At 48.2% G+C, this 19,497-nt stretch overlaps 2 protein-coding genes across 3 annotated transcripts in view; both read left to right on the forward strand.

The window, feature by feature from the left end:
• dapk1 (death-associated protein kinase 1) overlaps positions 1–10,085 on the forward strand; it is a 60,152-nt gene extending 50,067 nt beyond the window's left edge. Inside the window, exons 21-26 of the mRNA XM_084456925.1 lie at positions 1,493–1,702; positions 2,218–2,415; positions 4,042–4,180; positions 4,289–4,409; positions 6,220–6,408; positions 7,656–10,085. Of these exons, the coding sequence (XP_084313051.1) occupies positions 1,493–1,702; positions 2,218–2,415; positions 4,042–4,180; positions 4,289–4,409; positions 6,220–6,408; positions 7,656–8,945 (2,147 nt within the window). The 3' untranslated portion in view covers positions 8,946–10,085. The remainder of the gene's footprint in view (positions 1–1,492; positions 1,703–2,217; positions 2,416–4,041; positions 4,181–4,288; positions 4,410–6,219; positions 6,409–7,655) is intronic.
• A 4,027-nt stretch (positions 10,086–14,112) lies between these two features.
• ctsla (cathepsin La) lies at positions 14,113–18,415 on the forward strand. Of its 2 annotated transcripts, none has more exons than XM_084457239.1 (8): positions 14,113–14,238; positions 15,125–15,256; positions 15,392–15,514; positions 15,598–15,750; positions 16,300–16,524; positions 17,187–17,355; positions 17,636–17,753; positions 17,946–18,415. In XM_084457239.1, exons 2-8 carry the CDS (start codon positions 15,131–15,133, stop codon positions 18,043–18,045), a joined length of 1,014 nt encoding a protein of 337 aa, XP_084313365.1. In that variant the 5' UTR covers positions 14,113–14,238; positions 15,125–15,130; the 3' UTR covers positions 18,046–18,415. The 2 variants fall into 2 exon arrangements, with proteins under 2 accessions (XP_084313365.1, XP_084313366.1); XM_084457240.1 differs by having other exon boundaries at positions 14,122–14,253.
• Positions 18,416–19,497: the final 1,082 nt, after the last annotated feature.

Below are 19,497 nucleotides of genomic sequence, written 5' to 3' on the forward strand. Positions count from 1 at the left end.
CTAGGTCTGGTGTTCTAGGTCTGGTATTCTAGGTCTGGTATTCTAGGTCTGGTATTCTAGGCTGGTATTCTAGGCTGGTATTCTAGGGCTGGTATTCTAGGTCTGGTATTCTAGGCTGGTATTCTAGGTCTGTTATTCTAGGGCTGGTATTCTAGGGCTGGTATTCTAGGTCTGGTGTTCTAGGGCTGGTATTCTAGGTCTGGTATTCTAGGTCTGGTGTTCTAGGCTGGTATTCTAGGTCTGGTATTCTAGGCTGGTATTCTAGGCTGGTATTCTAGGTCTGTTATTCTAGGGCTGGTATTCTAGGGCTGGTATTCTAGGTCTGGTGTTCTAGGCTGGTATTCTAGGTCTGGTATTCTAGGCTGGTATTCTAGGCTGGTATTCTAGGTCTGTTATTCTAGGGCTGGTATTCTAGGTCTGGTATTCTAGGTCTGGTGTTCTAGGCTGGTATTCTAGGTCTGGTATTCTAGGTCTGGTATTCTAGGCTGGTATTCTAGGGCTGGTATTCTAGGTCTGGTATTCTAGGTCTGGTATTCTAGGCTGGTATTCTAGGCTGGTATTCTAGGTCTGTTATTCTAGGTCTGGTATTCTAGGGCTGGTATTCTAGGCTGGTATTCTAGGTCTGGTGTTCTAGGTCTGGTGTTCTAGGTCTGGTATTCTAGGGCTGGTGTTCTAGGCTGGTGTTCTAGGCTGGTATTCTAGGGCTGGTGTTCTAGGTCTGGTATTCTAGACTGTTCTGCACCTGCACTCAAAAAACATCAATGGAAGTCAAGTTAAATGTTGAGTGGATGAAATTGTGCTGCATGGAGCGTCTCACGTGCTCAGCACACACACACACACACACACACACATACACACACACACACACACACACACACCCATACATGAACACACACATGCTTATCTGCTTATCTGAAAACCTTGTCTGGGATGAATACTCATTCTCCATTTCCAACTGCTGTCAACACCTCAGTATCATAGCTGTAGGCTAGTTATAGTGTCAGTGAGAAAACAGCTCCACCCATTGGTGAAAAGTATATTGTCTTCACTTTAGTCTGTTCTGAGAACAAACAAGTACGTGTGTGTGTGTTTGTGTGTGTGTGTGTGTGTGTCTGTGTGTGTGTGTGTGTGTGTGCGTGTCTGTCTGTGTGTGTGTGTGTGTGTGTGTCTTGTCTGTGTTGGTGTGTGTTTCTGTGTGCGTGTGTGTGTTTTTGTGTGTGTGCGTGTCTGTCTGTGTGTGTGTGTGTGCGTGTGTTTCTGTGTGTGTGTGTGTGTGCGTGTGTGTTTGTGTGTGTGTGCGTGTGTGTCTGTGTGTGTGTGTGCGTGTCTGTCTGTGTGTGTGTATGTGTGCGTGTGTTTCTGTGTGCGTGTGTGTGTGTGTTTTTGTGTGTGTGCGTGTCTCTGTCTGTGTGTGCGTATATGTCTGTGTGTGCGTGTGTGTTCATGTTTGTGTGTGTGTGTGTGTTCATGTGTGTGTGCTCCTCTCCCTCAGTGTCTGTGAGCATTTCCAACCTGTACCCCGGCTGTGAGAACGTGAGTGTGCGGAGCCGCAGTATGATGTTTGAGCCCAGCCTCACCCAGGGGGTGCTGGAGGCGTTCTCCCCCACGCAGGGCGCCCTGTTCTCCCCCACGCAGGGCGCCCCGTCCTCCGCCGACCAGCAGGCCACCAAGGCCATCGACATCCAGAACGCCAGCATCCATGGTGAGGGGCTGAGACACTACAGCCTCAGACAAGAATCTATCCTTCCGCTAAAACTATGGATCAGACCTTAGATCATAGTTTTAAAATGGAATGTGTATACTGTATAATGGAATGTGTATACTGTATAATGGAATGTGTATACTGTATAATTGAATGTGTATACTGTATAATGGAATGTGTATACTGTATAATGGCAAGTTATATGTAATGTAAAACCTAATGTTTATAGTGGCCCAGACAAAGTCTTATGTCAATCTAATGAAGTGTTATTGTGCGTGAAGGAGAGAGAAGGGTGTATAAGGAGAGAGAAGGGTGAATAAGGAGAGAGAAGGGTGTATAAGGAGAGAGAAGGGTATATAAGGAGAGAGAAGGGTGTATAAGGAGAGAGAAGGGTATATAAGGAGAGAGAAGGGTGTATTAGGAGAGAGAGGGTGTATAAGGAGAGAGAAGGGTGTATAAGGAGAGAGAAGGGTGAATAAGGAGAGAGAGGGTGATTTCCTGCGGTCTCTCCTCAGGCGTGGGGGAGTTCAGCGTGTGGGAGTTCTCAGGGAACCCGGTCTACTACTGCTGCTACGACTACTTTGCAGCCAATGACGTCACAGCGCTGCACCTGGTTCTGTTCAGCCTGGAGGAGCCGTACGAGGCGCAGCTCAGCCAGGTCACCTACTGGCTCAACCTGCTCAAGTCCCTCACGCTGCCCGACCACGCCATCGGTGAGCCACAGCTGTCGGGCTGGACGCTTTTATCTGGTGCATCTACAGGCTGTCGGCCATTAGGTCTCTGCTGCTGGTCTAACAACTTCCTGACTGATAATATAGATGACCCTATTATTTTTATTTCAGTTAACTAAAATGTTTTTTCACACCTAGTTTTTTAGTTAGTTTTCGTTAACCATAATAACCTTGCTATAAGTAAGGGATAATACACGAGGTGTGCTATTATCGAAAAATAATGCACAACACAGGGGCAAATTACCCCACGAGGCGAAGCTGAGTGTCGAAACATTTAGTTTGGCTTCCAAAACAATAGTAGACTTCGAACGTCTTCTAATCTGCTACATGAATCAGATTCACTCCAAAATGTAATGAGTTCTAAGTTGGCTCATGCTACATCCCTCCACCGTGCTCCACCCCTCTTCAGGAAAATCCATCTGGTAGTTTTTGCATATTCCTGCTGACTAACAAATTAACTAACTAACTAAATAATGAACTAACGAACACAAGGCACTGAAAAGCTCTTCCCCCGGATCTGTTCCTGGGCGGTCATTGTTTGACCCGGGTTTGCTGTGAAAGTCTGTATACATAGTTTGTCTTTGCACACTTCTCTCATTCTTCCTGTCTTTACCTCACATCTCTTCTTCCTGTCATCTCTGTTCTTCTCATCTTTTGTTCTCATCTCTGTTCTTCTCATCTTTTGTTCTCATCTCTGTTCTTCTCATCTTTTGTTCTAATCTCTGTGGTTCTCATGTGTTCTCATCTCTTGTTCTCTCGTGGTTTCAGCCTGCCTTACCTTTACTTTCCTTAAAGAGGGTTTTGTCTGTGTAAGTATACTAGTGGATCCGTCCACACTGTAGAACATTAGTATTGTCAAATACTAATACGTTTAATGTACACTAGTACATTAAAATGGATTAGTGTCGGTTCAAGTACAGTATTCCTGTTCAGAATGTTATAGTTAGATATTATTTTACTATTTACAATGTTCTTAGAGAACACTACAATGATGATTGTCAGTAGGGGTTCATTTGAAAACCAGTTAGTGTAATATCTAAGTTAGTAAACGTCATGTTTGGAGTTTAGTCCTAGGCTGAGCTAGTTTAGTCCTAGGCTGAGCTAGTTTAGTCCTAGGCGGAGCTAGTTTAGTCCTAGGCTGAGCTAGTTTAGTCCTAGGCTGAGCTGGTTTAGTCCTAGGCTGAGCTGGTTTAGTCCTAGGCTGAGCTGGTTTAGTCCTAGGCTGAGCTAGTTTAGTCCTAGGCTGAGCTAGTTTAGTCCTAGGCTGAGCTGGTTTAGTCCTAGGCTGAGCTAGTTTAGTCCTAGGCTGAGCTGGTTTAGTCCTAGGCTGAGCTGGTTTAGTCCTAGGCTGAGCTAGTTTAGTCCTAGGCTGAGCTAGTTTAGTCCTAGGCTGAGCTAGTTTAGTCCTAGGCTGAGCTAGTTTAGTCCTAGGCTGAGCTGGTTTAGTCCTAGGCTGAGCTAGTTTAGTCCTAGGCTGAGCTAGTTTAGTCCTAGGCTGAGCTGGTTTAGTCCTAGGCGGAGCTAGTCTAGTCCTAGGCGGAGCTAGTAGCCGGTAGCAGGGGGTTTCCAGGGCAGCCAGCCTGACTGAGGGCTCTGCTGTGTCCCCAGCGTTTGGCGGCAGGATCAGGAGCCCCCTGCGGGTGGCGCTGGTGGGAACCCACGCCGACATCGTCAACCTGCCCCACAGCTTCTCAGGAGAGTTCGGCTACGACAAGGAGAGGGCTCTGCTCAAGGAAGCCCAGAACAGGTACACATTATTTTCCCAGCTGAGAAAGAACTGTATTGAAAAAGACCTGCAGCACTTTCAGAAGAGCGTTGAAGCTTAGCTGGTTGTTTGTTGACAAATCTGTCCCAGGTTTGGGAACGACCTGCAGATCACAGAGAAGCTGTTCGTCATGGACGCCGGGGCCTCCAACTCCAGAGACATGAAGCTGCTCCGGAGCCACCTGCAGGAGCTACGCACCAACATCATCTCTGTATGTTACACACACACACACACACACACACACCTGCAAGAGCTACGCACCAACATCATCTCTGTATGTTACACACACACACACACACACACACACACACACACACACCTGCAGGAGCTACGCACCAACATCATCTCTGTATGTTACACACACACACACACACACACACACACACCTGCAGGAGCTACGCACCAACATCATCTCTGTATGTTACACACACACACACACACACACACACACACACACACACACACACACCTGCAGGAGCTACGCACCAACATCATCTCTGTAATTACACACACACACACACACATACACACACACACACACACACACACACACACACACACCTGCAGGAGCTACGCACCAACATCATCTCTGTATGTTACACACACACACACACACACTCACACACACACACACACACACACACACACACACACACACACACACTCACACACACACCTGCAGGAGCTACGCACCAACATCATCTCTGTATGTTACACACACACACACACACACACACACACACACACACACCTGCAAGAGCTACGCACCAACATCATCTCTGTATGTTACACACACACACACACACACACACACACACACACACACACCTGCAAGAGCTACGCACCAACATCATCTCTGTATGTTACACACACACACACACATTCCTGTTTAGGCATCAAAGTGAGGTCTAATACATTTCACATCGGGAGTGAGGACCACCCTTTCTGCTATATTTAGAGACAAATAAATAACACAGTTCACCACTAGGTGGCCCCCTGACTCCAATTTCCACTTCAGCTTCTTTTAAATACAAATTATTATTCTTATTATTTTTAAGTATTTCACCACTGGTGTGAGGACATTTCTTTTCAGTATTTCACCATTGGAGTGAGGACCTTTGTTACAAGTATTTCACCATTTAAGTGAAGACCTTTTTTATAAGTATTTCACCATTTAAGTGAGGACCTTTTTTATAAGTATTTCACCATTGGAGTGAGGACCTTTCTTTTCAGTATTTCACTATTGGAGTAAGACCTTTGTTGTATTTACCACTGGAGTGAGGACCTTTTAAGTATTTTAGCATTGGAGTGGGGACCTTTCCAAGGGGGTGCTGTACAGTTCATTTCAGAATAGACAGTTATTCTTTGCTGCCATTTTAGTAAAGATAAATAATGTAGTCAGGCATGTGATTGGCAAAGGACAAAAAAGCAGGAAAATAAACCAGAGTGCCCCCAAAAAACATCACCAACACTTGACCTGACCCTCTATCGCCCAGAAACATCTCAACACTTGACCTGACCCTCTATCGCCCAGAAACATCTCAACACTTGACCTGACCCTCTAACGCCCAGAAACATCTCAACACTTTATCTGACCCTCTAACGCCCAGAAACATCTCAACACTTGACCTGACCCTCTAACGCCCAGAAACATCTCAACAGTGACTAAAGTCCACGTTGGGTTTACTTGCATAGCTTCATTTGTGAAGAACAGATCTTTCCACTTCCTGTGACGACCCTTGTGTGAAGACATGGGACTAGAATGCCTCCAGATGTGAAGCTGTAACCATGGTCACCACGGTCACCACGGTTACCAGTCACCACGGTCACCACAGTCACCACGGTCACCCCCTCTTCCTGTCAATCTTCCTCTCTCTCCCTCTCTCTCTTCCTCTCTCTCTCCCTCTCCATCATCAGAACACAGAAATGAATGGACACAGTTCTATTTGATCTTTTCATCCTCCTCGTGTGATTGGCTGAGCTGCGGTCCCGTGACGTTGCTCTCCTCATGTGATTGGCAGAGCTGCGGTCCTGTGACGTTGCTGTCGGAGCGTCTGCTGGCCACGCTGCCGGCGTGGAGGAGGATGAGCGGACCCAACCAGCTGACGTCGTGGCAGCAGTTCGTGGTGGACGTCCAGGAGCAGATCAACCCCCTGGTCAGCGAGGAGCTGCTCCGGAGCCACGCCCAGCAGCTGCACAGCATGGGGGAGGTGGGCCCCACACACACTCACCTTTAACCCGGAAACATTCGCTTCTGTTTTGCTAAATCATTAGAAATTAACTGGCCTGACTTCAATTATGGGATAGGTGTAGTTTTAGTTCTCAACACCAATCCTGGTGTGTGTTTGCGTGCGTGCGTGCGTGCGAGCGAGCGAGCGTGTGTTTTTTACGTTGACCATTTTAACATATGCTATATTCTTGTTATTATGGTGTTGAAAATGTTTAGCCACTAGGTGTCATTGTGGATTCAGTGCTGATTCATTAACTGTCTTCCTCCCATGATATTATCTCATCATTATCTCTGTCTCCAACTGCCTATAAACCTCTCATTACACCTCCTCCATCCCTCTATACATCTCTCTCCGTCTCCCATCCTCTCTCTCTTTCTCTCATCTCTCTCTCTTTCTCTCACCTCTCTCTCTTTCACCTCTCTTTCTCTCTCTTTCTCTCACCTCTCTCTCTCTCACTCTCTCTCTCTCACCTCTCTCTCTCTCACCTCTCTTTCTCTCACCTCTCTTTCTCTCACCTCTCTCTATCTCTCTCTCTCTCTCTTTCACCTCTCTTTCTCTCACCTCTCTCTCTCTCTCTCTCTCTCTCTCTCTCTCTCACCTCTCTTTCTCTCACCTCTCGCTCTCTCTCTCTCTCTCTCTCTCACCTCTCTCTCTTTCACCTCTCTTTCTCTCACCTCTCTTTCTCTCATCTCTCTCTCTCACCTCTCTCTCTCTCACCTCTCTCTCTCTCATCTCTCTCTCTCTCTCTCTCTCTTTCTTTCACCTCTCTTTCTCTCTCTCTCTCTCTCATCTCTCTCTCTATCTCTCTCTCTCTCTGTCTCTCACCTCTCTCTCTTTCACCTCTCTTTCTCTCTCTTTCTCTCACCTCTCTCTCTCACTCTCTCTTTCTCTCACCTCTCTTTCTCTCACCTCTCGCTCTCTCTCTCTCTCTCTCTCACCTCTCTTTCTCTCACCTCTCTTTCTCTCACCTCTCTTTCTCTCACCTCTCTCTCTCTCTCTCTCATCTCTCTCTCTCTCTCTCTCTCACCTCTCTCTCTCTCACCTCTCTTTCTCTCACCTCTCTTTCTCTCACCTCTCTCTCTCACCTCTCTCTCTCTATCTCTCTCTCTCTCTTTCTCTCACCTCTCTCTCTCTCTCTCTCACCTCTCTTTCTCTCACCTCTCTCTCTCTCTCATCTCTATCTCTCTCTCTATCTCTCTCTCTCTCTCTCTCTCTCTGTCTCTCAGATCAACCTGATGCAGAGTGAGACGGTTCAGGATGTGGTTCTGCTGGATCCTCGCTGGCTGTGCAGCTCGGTCCTGGCCAGGCTCCTGTCCATCGAGACGCCCAAGGCCATCCACCACTACAGGGGGCGCTACAGGCTGGAGGAGGTCCAGGCGCTGGCGCCCGAGAGCGACGTGGAGGAGCTGCTGCAGATCCTGGACGCCATGGACGTGTGCGCCAGGGACCTGGTCAACCCCGCCATGGTGGACGTGCCCGCGCTGATCAAGACCAGCGGCCTGCACCGCTCCTGGAGCGAGGAGGAGGAGGAGGAGGAGGAGTCTCTGATCTACGCCGGCGTGCGGTTGGTCCCGGCCGAGCACCTGACGCCGTTCCCCTGCGGCCTCTTCCACAAGCTGCAGGTCAACCTGTGTCGCTGGAGCCGCCAGCAGAAGGCCGAGGTGGACGGCGCGGACGACGAGGTGGACGGAGACATCCGGCTCTGGACCAACGGCGCCAAGGTGAGCCAGGGCGGGGCCGAGGCCGTGGTGCTGCTGGTCAACCACGGGCAGGGCGTGGAGGTCCAGGTCCGCGGGCACGACTCGGAGCGGGTCAAGTGCTACGCCCTCTTGGACACCGTCTGCAGCATCACGGAGAACCTCCTGGCGTCCACGCTGCCGGGCCTGCTCACGGCCCGGTACTACCTGAGCCCCCAGCAGCTCCGACAGCACCACAGACCCGTCATGGTCTACCAGCCCAAGGACTTCCTCCGCGCCCAGGCGCAGGGGGAGACGTCGCTCGCCAACACCATGGCCGGCTACCGCGAGAGCTTCAGCAGCATCCTGGCCCTGGGCTGCGCCGAGGTCTACCAGCAGGGCAGCCTGGGCAGCGGCGTGCACGTCTCCGACGTGGGCCTGCTGGCGCGCAGGAAGCTGTGCCGCATGCTGGACCCGCCGGACGCGCTGGGGAAGGACTGGTGCCTGCTGGCCATGAACCTGGGGCTGACGGAGCTGGTGGCCAAGCACAGCGGGGGGGCGGCCAGCGGGAACACGGCGGAGGGGGAGCCTGGCGGCCACGCCCCCGCCCCGGCCCCACCCAGCCCCACGGCGGCGCTGCTGCAGGAGTGGAGCGCCCGGCCGGACGGCACGGTGGGCGTGCTCCTGGTCAAGCTCCGGGAACTGGGCCGGCGCGACGCCGCAGACTTCCTCCTCAGAGCCTCGCCCGTGTTCAGGGTCAACATGGAGGCGGTGGGCTCCGCCCCCGCCTGCAACGGAGGCACCTCCTACAACTCCATTTCCTCCGTCGTGTCCCGGTGAAGCAGCCCTGAGCGGAAGGGATCTACGATCTGATCAGTCTGCTCAGCACCTGAACCTGAACACCTGACCAGTGTTGATGGGCAGCTCCACCCTGCTCCGGGACCTCACATGACTAGGTGTTGATGAACACGCGTCATCAACACCCCTTTTAAACCTTGTTGAGCTTGATTGCCTGTGAAACCCTGTATCCTCTACTCCACATGTCCAACACCGTCCTTCCCTCCTATGAATGTTTTGAGTCAACGTGTTGATGTCCTGATCTCCAAAGACAAATTCAGTTTTACCAGGTCCTTTAACTGTTTTGCTGCTTAAAAACATGACTTATTCCCATGGTGATGAAAAAACAACTCCTTAGGACCTTTTCCATTGATTTGATACTGGAATTGTACTGTAGTTATGTAAACATCTGAAGTCCTTGCTAAAACAAAGATACAACAACGGCTGTTAGATGGCTGAGTAGTCGTGAGCGGGCAGCTGTGATGTCAGAGTGCCTTTAACGCCTTTGCAGTGGCGATGGGAGCCGTCATGGCGGGGGCGTTTCTGAGGACCCGGCGCGCCCACTAGCTCTGGTGAGAAGCACAACAGGTCTGTCCAGAAGAGCCGCCTCCCCGGAAACACAACACCACGCAGCTGTAGAGGAATATGACCTCACCAGATCTAGTCAGCAGGTCATACACACCAGCCATGGAGCTCACACTGACAAAGGCTCATTATGAGGTTTTTCATGGTGGTTTTCACAAACTATTTTATAGAATGTTCCCTACCTTAGCCGATTTTAGATATGGTTAGTCTTGAAAGATACCCTCTTCAAATATCAAGGTAATTGGAAAAGAATGAGATGGTAGAAAGGTCTTCATACAATAGGACATACATATTGTGTACTGCTATTGTGAAGAGACAGTAACTCCACGCCCTTCTAGAAAGAGTCATCTCACATTTGTAATTTGTTTTTTTTGATTTTGACTGATCTGGATCCACGTCATCGACTTGTTTCCATCTGACTTGACCAGTTATCCTGCTGTGATAGAAGAACTGTATTGACTACGATTACAAACAAAATTTGTTGGAATTTTGCAAATATTGAACCTATGGGCAAACTGTACTCTGTAAATAACCTGAGGCTTCTATATACCCTACCCAGAACCCACCATTCTATATACCCTACCCAGTACCCACCATTCTATATACCCTACCCACTACCCACCATTCTATATACCCTACCCACTACCCACCATTCTATATACCCTACCCACTACCCACCATTCTATATACCCTACCCACTACCCACCATTCTATATACCCTACCCAGTACCCACCATTCTATATACCCTACCCACTACCCACCATTCTATATACCCTACCCACTACCCACCATTCTATATACCCTACCCAGAACCCACCATTCTATATACCCCACCCAGTACCCCACCATTCTATATACCCTACCCAGTACCCACCATTCTATATACCCTACCCACTACCCACCATTCTATATACCCTACCCAGTACCCACCATTCTATATACCCTACCCAGAACCCACCATTCTGTATCCAGTGTTGAGCTCAGCTGAATCTTATGAACAGTGGAGAGGCATATTGAATGTACTTCACATATGGTATGTCTTAGGGTTGAGACACTGACGTTGAGCATGTTCAGGCATGTTCCTGTTGCCTGTCACTGTTGAAGATACAGACAGTAGTTACTGTTATTGTTGTTCTGTTGTTGTTGTGTTGACATACTGTACTCTGCTCCTATCAGCTCTGTTGCCTTTTGCAGCTAACGTGAAAAAAACAAAAATATTCCTGAAAGGGAAATGAATAATGTATTTTTTTCTCATAAAAAAAAGACACTTTTGTATGGAGAATCACTATGTATTATTGAGCTTTTATGTTTTTTTAATGTTTTCTCTCATGATTGTGACGGTGAGTGCTCTTCACTCCTCTCCGGTGTTGTGGGTCGTTTGTGGGAAAGGAAACAGGTGTATTTAATTAAGATAATATTCATCTTTTTGCACAACATCTTTTGTTTTCTATTTATGTCCCATTCCAACTGCATGTCCTGGAATGCCATGTCCTTAAAACTTACCCAAACTTTATAGTGTAGTACATTTTTTTATAATAAATTCTTTACCTGATAATGTTATATTGTGCTTTATTTTGAGTTCCTGGTTGACTCTAATCAAAGCCTATAGATCTAATGCCTTGTCTATCATAAGTGCTTAATCCCTTTTCAGGATTGAGTTAATATTGTGCCTGCCTAGTCATCTTCTTGATGACACAGTGGTTCAGTGTTAAGTTGTGGGCAGTGTAACTGTCCCTTCTCTGCTCCCAGGGAGAGACGCTCCTAGCAGAGGCCGGGGGTCGAGAGCATCCTGTCCCTACATGTCTCTTCTCTTTCCTCCTCTGGACAATCTCTGTCCCCTCACCTCCAGGCCAGCACGCCCAACTCCACCTGCTCCATGGCTGTCGTACTGATAGAGGGAGCCGGAGAATGGCTGAGCATAAATGGAGGAAAGGCAGACTCCAATCTCTTCTTTCCACATTCTCCTCCTCCCTGTCTGCTGCTAAAGCTGCTTTCTTCCTCTCTAAAATCCTAACCTCCTAAAAAACTCTTTGAAACTTCATTACTCCAGCCCCCACCTCCTACTCCCAACTCCTCCCTTCTCCCTGACGATTTCGCCAACTTCAAAGAGTACTTCTGTGTACGTATACTGTATATTATTCAACTCATCATGAGCATTGCTTTCATTAGAGCCTAATAAGAAGGCACTGTGACAATTTTGAAAAAAATGCCTTTTAGAGCTCAAAATTGGCAGCCATTTTGCATTTGAAGGTCAAATCATTATATAAACTCCGAATATGTATTCCTTGACCAAAATAAGCTCTGAAACCCTGTATTGTGCATCATTGTAGGTCAAACCATTAAAAAGCTAATTTCAACGGCAGCCATTTTGGGTTTTGGTGTCACATAATTTCCCCGCCTTTTTAAAAAAAATACACAGATGACCCAACTAATGTATTACCGTGTTACAGTATGCCTGGTAATGAAATGACAAGTAAATTCCTTAGCACTTCCCACACCAGTATGGTCAGCTGTGATTCTCACATCACTCGTAAAATATTGAGCAATTCAAACGCTATTTATATAAACGGGAAATGTGCACATTGCCCCAGTGATGTACTTCACCTACATCAGCAGACAAAACCCAGGACAGCTCTACAAGGCTTTTAAGGAAATTAGTACATTTAACAACATGCTATATTTTAAACAATGACTTTACAGTCCTTGAGACACAACAGTTTAGTTCATTTAAGTTAATGTAGTAGTAGCAGTGGTAGTAGTAGTGGTATTACAGTAGTGTAGCCCTACTTCCCAGGGGTACTTAATTGCACAGCATCAAAAGACAACAAGGTAACACAATCAGATACAAATTTACAGTAGACAAAATATACAGAGATGAAATCCAAATATTCAAGAATGCAAATAAATAAGTGTATAGTAGCTGTGTTCCTGGCCTAGATTGTGCAAACATATCTAGAGTGCAATCGTAAATAGTAGGCTGCATGTTGTGAGGGAAATTGTGTTCATGACATTATGTTTTATACTTAATACTTTATTCTCTAAACGTATTAACAGTGTTCTAACTTCATGCTAAGGGATGTTCTGTGTGAGTTTTTCAGTTGCCCCCTGCTGCTGGCCTGTGAGAGGATTGTGTCGGGCAAGGACACCGCTGGGTGCAGAGCAGATAACATGCATTGGGTATTAGGGAGTGAGAGACGAGGCACAAACTTCACCACGTTTGATTTGAATGAGATGAGTTCATTTCTTAAAGCGGGGATGACCATATATGGTACCATTTTCCTGTTGTTGTTTTTGTGGATGGTAATTTCTCATCTTAAGCAAAGACACCTACATGCTTGATTTTCAAACATCATGTGAAATACTGTATAGAAGACTTATCACTGACTACAATTTCATGGCACTTATCCTCAGATACAACCAGGTATCTGTTCTGAATTGTCCTCTGGCCAGAGCACTGTTATTAAAGTTCTCTTCTTACTCCAAAGTTCACTGGTGTGTTTTTGAAGTTCAGTTTGTCCACCCTGTAGCTGACTCAGGTCCACTGTCTCCCTCCTGATCAGTTTGTCCACCCTGTAGCTGACTCAGGTCCACTGTCTCCCTCCTGATCAGTTCGTCCATCCTGTAGCTGACTCAGGTCCAATGTCTCCCTCCTGATCAGTTTGTCCACCCTGTGGCTGACTCAGGTCAAATGTCTCCCTCCTGATCAGTTCGTCCACCCTGTAGCTGACTCAGGTCCAATGTCTCCCTCCTGATCAGTTTGTCCACCCTGTAGCTGACTCAGGTTGTGTCTGACCACAGACATCTGACTACAGATCAGTGTGTCCATCCTGTTAGCATCCGCTGTGATGCTTGCCCAGTGCACAATCACAGTGATTGGTAGTCTTTCACTGTTGATTTATATGAGCTATTAGAGTATTTCACTTCAAACTCATATAACTGACCCACAAGGTCTTGGTTCCGCAATGCTGTTGGTCACATGAATACACCCTGAAGAGACCTAGCCCTGTACCAACCTGTTGGTCACATGAATACACCCTGATGAGACCTAGCCCTGTACCAACCTGTTGGTCACATGAATACACCCTGATGAGACCTAGCCCTGTACCAACCTGTTGGTCACATGAATACACCCTGATGAGACCTAGCCCTGTTCCAACCTGTTGGTCACATGAATACACCCTGAAGAGACCTAGCCCTGTTCCAACCTGTCCTGACCTGGCATATTATTTTAATGATTACCTTTTGAATGTTGAGCCCGTTCTGTTATTAGGCTAATAATTCCCTGAACAATATAGGCTATATTTAGTCAATTATGAGTTTGTTTTAAATAGTGATTAAACTTTGTTTTGAATAGTGATTACAATTTTGTTTAATCCTTTGAGACCTATTTGTTTGTAGACAATAAGAATAAGTAAAATAAGAACATTAGCCTATTTCCCGACCACGACCATAGAAGGAGTTCTCCTCCAGGGACTCATCCGTCGGGAAATCACGTGCTCCCAGATCACATGCTGGATGATTTCACGGGGGCGGAGCGAGCAGAGACCAGCCCAGGAGAGACCTCCCCTTCCCGCACAAGCCTGGACACTCTGAACCCTGAATCAAACCGTAGCCTCCAAGCCTGGACACTCAGTCTCAACCTGCTTTAAACCGATCAAGCCTGGACACTCTGAGCCTGCATTAAAGCGGTCTTCCTCGTCCAGAAACACAGTAAGCAGAAACACAGTAAGAATCCTGCATCTCATCAGATCAGACCGGAGCACTTTCACTGCTTATTTGATGGTTCAACATTGTAAATATTCGGAGTTAACGGTAGGTTCAGGTTTTTATCCCATGTTTTTTGTTATTTTTTAAGCTTTTTTTTAGATAAGGCCTAGATATCTTCGCGTCGCCTATGATACAACTACATGGTTTTGTACGGGAATGATTATGCAGTTTGAAATCATAAATACTGGTTGCAGGCCTCGGTTACTGCCGACGTGTTACTGCCTTTGTTGCTTCCCTGCATTGTTTTCGTTGGAGGAGGGACCCTCAGCAGACGCTGCACAGACGGAAAAATAGTAAATAAAAACAGTAAATAGTTGTTCTGCCTCCGTTAGTTTCTATTTCGAGGATACAGCGGCTTCTCTTCTCGTTTTCCTGCTGGTTTTCCTGCTGGTTTCCCGGTGGTTTTCCTGGTCCTGGTTTCCTTGTGTTGTTCTTCAGACCAGCTGCGTGACTAGAACAAACACGGCTCATATCCCCTTACTGCTGGTCTCTCTCTGTCGTCTCGTCTTCTTATCTTATTGATCACTTGGACATGTTTTTCCTCGTTCGATGCGGGGACCGTCGATAGTTTAGTTTTTATCCTGGAAGCGCAACTTCATCTTTACTTCGTTATTAGACCGTCTGTCTCAGTTGAACATCGTGTAGTGCTTCTGAAACATTGCCATGATCATGTGAATACATAATACTACCATTCAAGAGTAAGTGACTGGCCAGTAAAGTGTTGCCAGCGTTTCCTGTAGACTCTGTACTCGTCTTTGCTGTTTGTGGAGGCCTTGAAAAGCTTCCCTTCAGCTTGGAATTCATCCAGCCTCTCATATTTCCCTGCCAGGACACCATGGTGCTGCTGCAGGCGGTGTTTGCGCTGTCCCTGGGCGCGGCGCTCTCTGCCCCCAGCCTGGACCCACAGCTGGACCAACACTGGGATCTGTGGAAGGACTGGCACAGCAAAAAATACCACCAGGTGAGTACGTACATGCGCCTCGTGTATGAGGGCCTGGGAACTGCACTGAGTGCCTCTAAAGGCTCAGGAATGTGTTTCTCTAAAGGCTTAGATGAAGTTTGCTCGCTGCTCACTGGAATAACGCTTGTTTTGTAGAAGGAGGAGGGCTGGAGGAGGATGGTCTGGGAGAAGAACCTGAAGAAGATTGAGATGCACAACCTGGAGCACTCCATGGGCGCGCACTCCTACCGCCTGGGCATGAACCATTTCGGTGACATGGTAGGTGGAGAAGCAGCTCGCCTTCAACCACGGCCGGTCTGGTGAAAAGCCCACTGCTCACGCCCACTCATCCCCGTTCGCAGACTCACGAGGAGTTCCGCCAGCTGATGAACGGCTACAAGCACAAGACGGAGAGGAAGCTCAGGGGGTCGGTGTTCATGGAGCCCAACTTCCTGGAAGCCCCTCGCCAGGTGGACTGGAGGGAGAAGGGCTACGTCACCCCGGTCAAGGACCAGGTGGGTCACAGCGCTACGTCACGCCGGTCAAGGACCAGGTGGGTCACAGCGCTCCATCAGGGGGATAAATCAATGTTCTGCAGTCCTGATCTTGGGAGACTATGGTAGTATATGCTGCTTATATATCTGATTGAAGGACTTATAGGCTAAATGAGCTGTGTTGGAGCTAACTGAGGGAATAGGGGTGCTTCTACTATGAGCCCAGTATAGTTGGCAGGAAGTAAGCGACTCTTATGGGAGGCTGTTTGGGGCGCCTCATTTCTCTTCCGGGGTTAAGTTCTCCCCCCCCTCAGCGTTACCTTCTTCAGCCCTCCCGTCTGTCTGCTTGCCCGGGGGAACCGGTCTGGCCGGCTTCCTGTAAAGGGTAGAGTCTCAGAGAAGCATCCATCAAGCCAGGTTACACTTGAAAGGAAACATTTCTGTTTTTTTGCTTGTCTGCACTGTTACTCCTCTACATCAAGCGCTGTTTTCTCCACGGTAAATCAATTGGGCCCGTGTTATCATTAGGTGCTACTGTGGCTAACGTTTCTCTCTGTTTTCGTCCACCAGGGCCAGTGTGGGTCTTGCTGGGCGTTCAGCACCACCGGAGCCCTGGAGGGGCAGCAGTTCAGGAAGACGGGGGCGCTGGTGTCTCTGAGCGAGCAGAACCTGGTGGAGTGCTCCCGGCCCGAGGGGAACGAGGGCTGCAATGGGGGCCTGATGGACCAGGCCTTCCAGTACGTCAAGGACAACGGTGGCCTGGACTCCGAGGACTCCTACCCCTACCTGGGAACCGTGAGTAGCTGTGTTAGAGGAGTCCTACCCCTACCTGGGAACCTTGTTAGAGGACTCCTACCCCTACCTGGGAACCGTGAGTAGCTGTGTTAGAGGAGTCCTACCCCTACCTGGGAACCTTGTTAGAGGACTCCTACCCCTACCTGGGAACCTTGTTAGAGGAGGCCTACCCCTACCTGGGAACCTTGTTAGAGGAGTCCTACCCCTACCTGGGAACCTTGTTAGAGGAGGCCTACCCCTACCTGGGAACCTTGTTAGAGGAGGCCTACCCCTACCTGGGAACCTTGTTAGAGGAGGCCTACCCCTACCTGGGAACCTTGTTAGAGGAGGCCTACCCCTACCTGGGAACCGTGAGGAGCTGTGTTAGAGGAGGCCGTTCTTCTAGAAGCCCCTCACTTAACCAGAATCCCTGATGTTCGGACGGCTGGAGAAGCCTCCTGTCTTCGGTAGCGATCCCTGCAGCCCCTGGCCTGGTCTAGACACACGTGGTTATCTGGGTTTTGACAGCCATTTTATCACTCCTGAAGGCGGAGCAGCATGTTGATAAGAGGAGTTTGACCTGTGGTGAAAGCTGCTTCGCTCCTGGCTGCCGTGTCTCAGCCTGCGAGGCGTCTTGTTTGGCGCTTCAGAAACCGACTCTTCCTTTCCTTCTGACTCTCCAGGATGACGAGCCCTGCCACTACGACCCCAACTTCAACTCCGCCAACGACACCGGCTTCGTGGACGTCCCCAGCGGCAAGGAGCGCGCTCTGATGAAGGCCGTGGCGGCAGTGGGACCCGTGTCTGTAGCCATCGACGCCGGCCACGAGTCCTTCCAGTTCTACCAGTCAGGTGTGGAACCAGAGAACCACTACATGTTGTAGTAACATATTATATTAACATACTAGTTAAGGCTTCAGTGATTATGGACACATTAGTGTTATTACAAGAGCATTGAGAATAATGTGAGGGAATATAAAGATATGAGGAAACCCTAATTATGCATAACAAGATGTCTGCCCATTTGTCAAGTTTTTTTAAATCCCAGTGTTAGTACCTACATACCTAATGAGGACATCTCATCAGTGACATGGCCATGTCTCTTGGTCTAATGGCATTGTGGGTATTGTAGGAATCTACTATGAGAAGGACTGCAGCAGTGAGGAGCTGGACCACGGCGTGCTGGTGGTGGGATACGGCTTCCAGGGAGAGGATGTGGACGGCAAGAAGTACTGGATAGTCAAGAACAGGTAACCTGAAGATCAGCGCTTCTGTGGGTTGGGACTCCTCAACCCGGGACCGGAGTCTGGCTCTGCTTTCACGTCGGGAACATCGTTTCAGGAAATGAATTTCTCCTTCCAAGTGTGCATGAGAATGTGTTGAGTGTGTTGCGTCCAGGACGTGGAGCCAGAGCTAACGCTTGCTGATCTTTCTGCCTGCAGCTGGAGTGATAAGTGGGGTGACCAGGGCTACATCTACATGGCCAAGGACAAGAAGAACCACTGTGGCATCGCCACCGCTGCTAGTTATCCTCTGGTGTGATCCACGCCGGGTTCAGTTCCACTCAACTACAACACAGTATTTTATCCGTTATTGTGATGGCCTGAGAAACGGCCGGCCTTTACTCCAGCCTGAATGACACTTCAATCAGAGTGAGATGTTGCCAATGTTTCTGCAACGTTTCTTGAGAAACACTGTTTTAGGGAATTAACAAAATGTGATTCTGGCTGATTTTTATGCCACTTTATTCCTTTTTTTTAATGATTTACTGTAGACGAGTTAGATTTTTTATTTAGTGCTCTTGTAAATATGTGTGCTACTTGTTAAGTGTATTCTTAACAGTTGCTTCTGTCATTGTATAAAATAGTTTTTTTTTCTACTTCCAACATGATCAATTAAATTTGTTGAAACTCTGCGTGTGTGTGTTTGTGCATGCGTGCACACACGCACGGCACGTCGGCACAATGATTAGTCCAGTCTCCCAGAAAGAAGGTTCTGGGTTCGATTCCCACTTGGGACGTTGTCAACTCTGGGGATGTTCTCCCAGGGTGGTCAGGTACCCAGGTGGGGTATCTCCTAGGCCTTCCTGGGCAAGGTTTACATGTTCTCCCTGAGTTCCCACGGCCTTCCCGCATAAGGAACCCACTACGATAAACAACCCACTACGATAGGCTGCCCACTGCTCCTGGCTGCCCCTGGAGGAGGACACTAACGAGGCTGCCCAATGCTCCAGGGTACCTCCTGGAGGAGGACGGTTGGGATGGGAGAAATGCAGAGGAGAAATTCCACCAGCGACCCCTGACTCATGTGACCCCTGACTCATGTGACCCCTGACTCATGTGTTTGTGTGTTGTGTGTTCCGTGTTGGTGTGTAATTGCCGTGTGTCCAATAAAACGACCTTTGAGGTCCTGTGTAATTGTAGTTTTATGAGCTGGTGTCTGTAGTTCCATGGTGTGTCTGCTGTATATTCAGGCTACCTGTGTGCTCAGGAGGTACCATGGTAACAGGGTCATGGATTGTTATGACAGAAGGGTCACGGTTCACTCTGGTGGAAAGGTTAGGGTTTGGTACAGCCTACTTAAGAGCAAATGGACATTATGACCTTATTATCTGCCCCAGGATCAGATTTAATGGTTGGGGACAAATGAAAGATCTGATCCCACATCAGCTGTGCTGAACTCTGAAAATGCCATGTGCTTTCAACTCTCAGTCCATTCCTACAAGTTCAGGAGAAGCATGGGTGGATGTGTAGAGAATTGAAACGGGGACTAGAGTGTGTCAAATGCTGTCTGCTGACTCAGCACTCACTAACTGACCAAAACAAGTGTTGGGTGCAAGCAAGTGTATAATATTAACACTGCAAGCTTTGGTATTCACTATATAAACAGTCCGTTCTGTGCAACAAAACAATGTTGAAATCTGGTCTGCATGCGTTAGTGACCATGTGGAGTGATCTGAGGGAGGAATGGGACCAAGAGCTTCTGGGAACTCGG

The sequence above is a fragment of the Borostomias antarcticus genome (assembly GCF_949987555.1).
Source record: "Borostomias antarcticus genome assembly, chromosome: 23".
NCBI classification, from domain to species: domain Eukaryota; kingdom Metazoa; phylum Chordata; class Actinopteri; order Stomiiformes; family Stomiidae; genus Borostomias; species Borostomias antarcticus.

Coding starts and splice junctions, on each gene's coding strand:
- ctsla (XM_084457239.1), top strand. CDS start 15,131: ATGGTGCTGCTGCAGGCGGTGTTTGCGCTGTCCCTGGGCGCGGCGCTC. Junction 17,356..17,635: donor CTTCCAGTTCTACCAGTCAG/GTGTGGAACCAG, acceptor TGGGTATTGTAG/GAATCTACTATGAGAAGGAC. Junction 17,754..17,945: donor TACTGGATAGTCAAGAACAG/GTAACCTGAAGA, acceptor TTCTGCCTGCAG/CTGGAGTGATAAGTGGGGTG.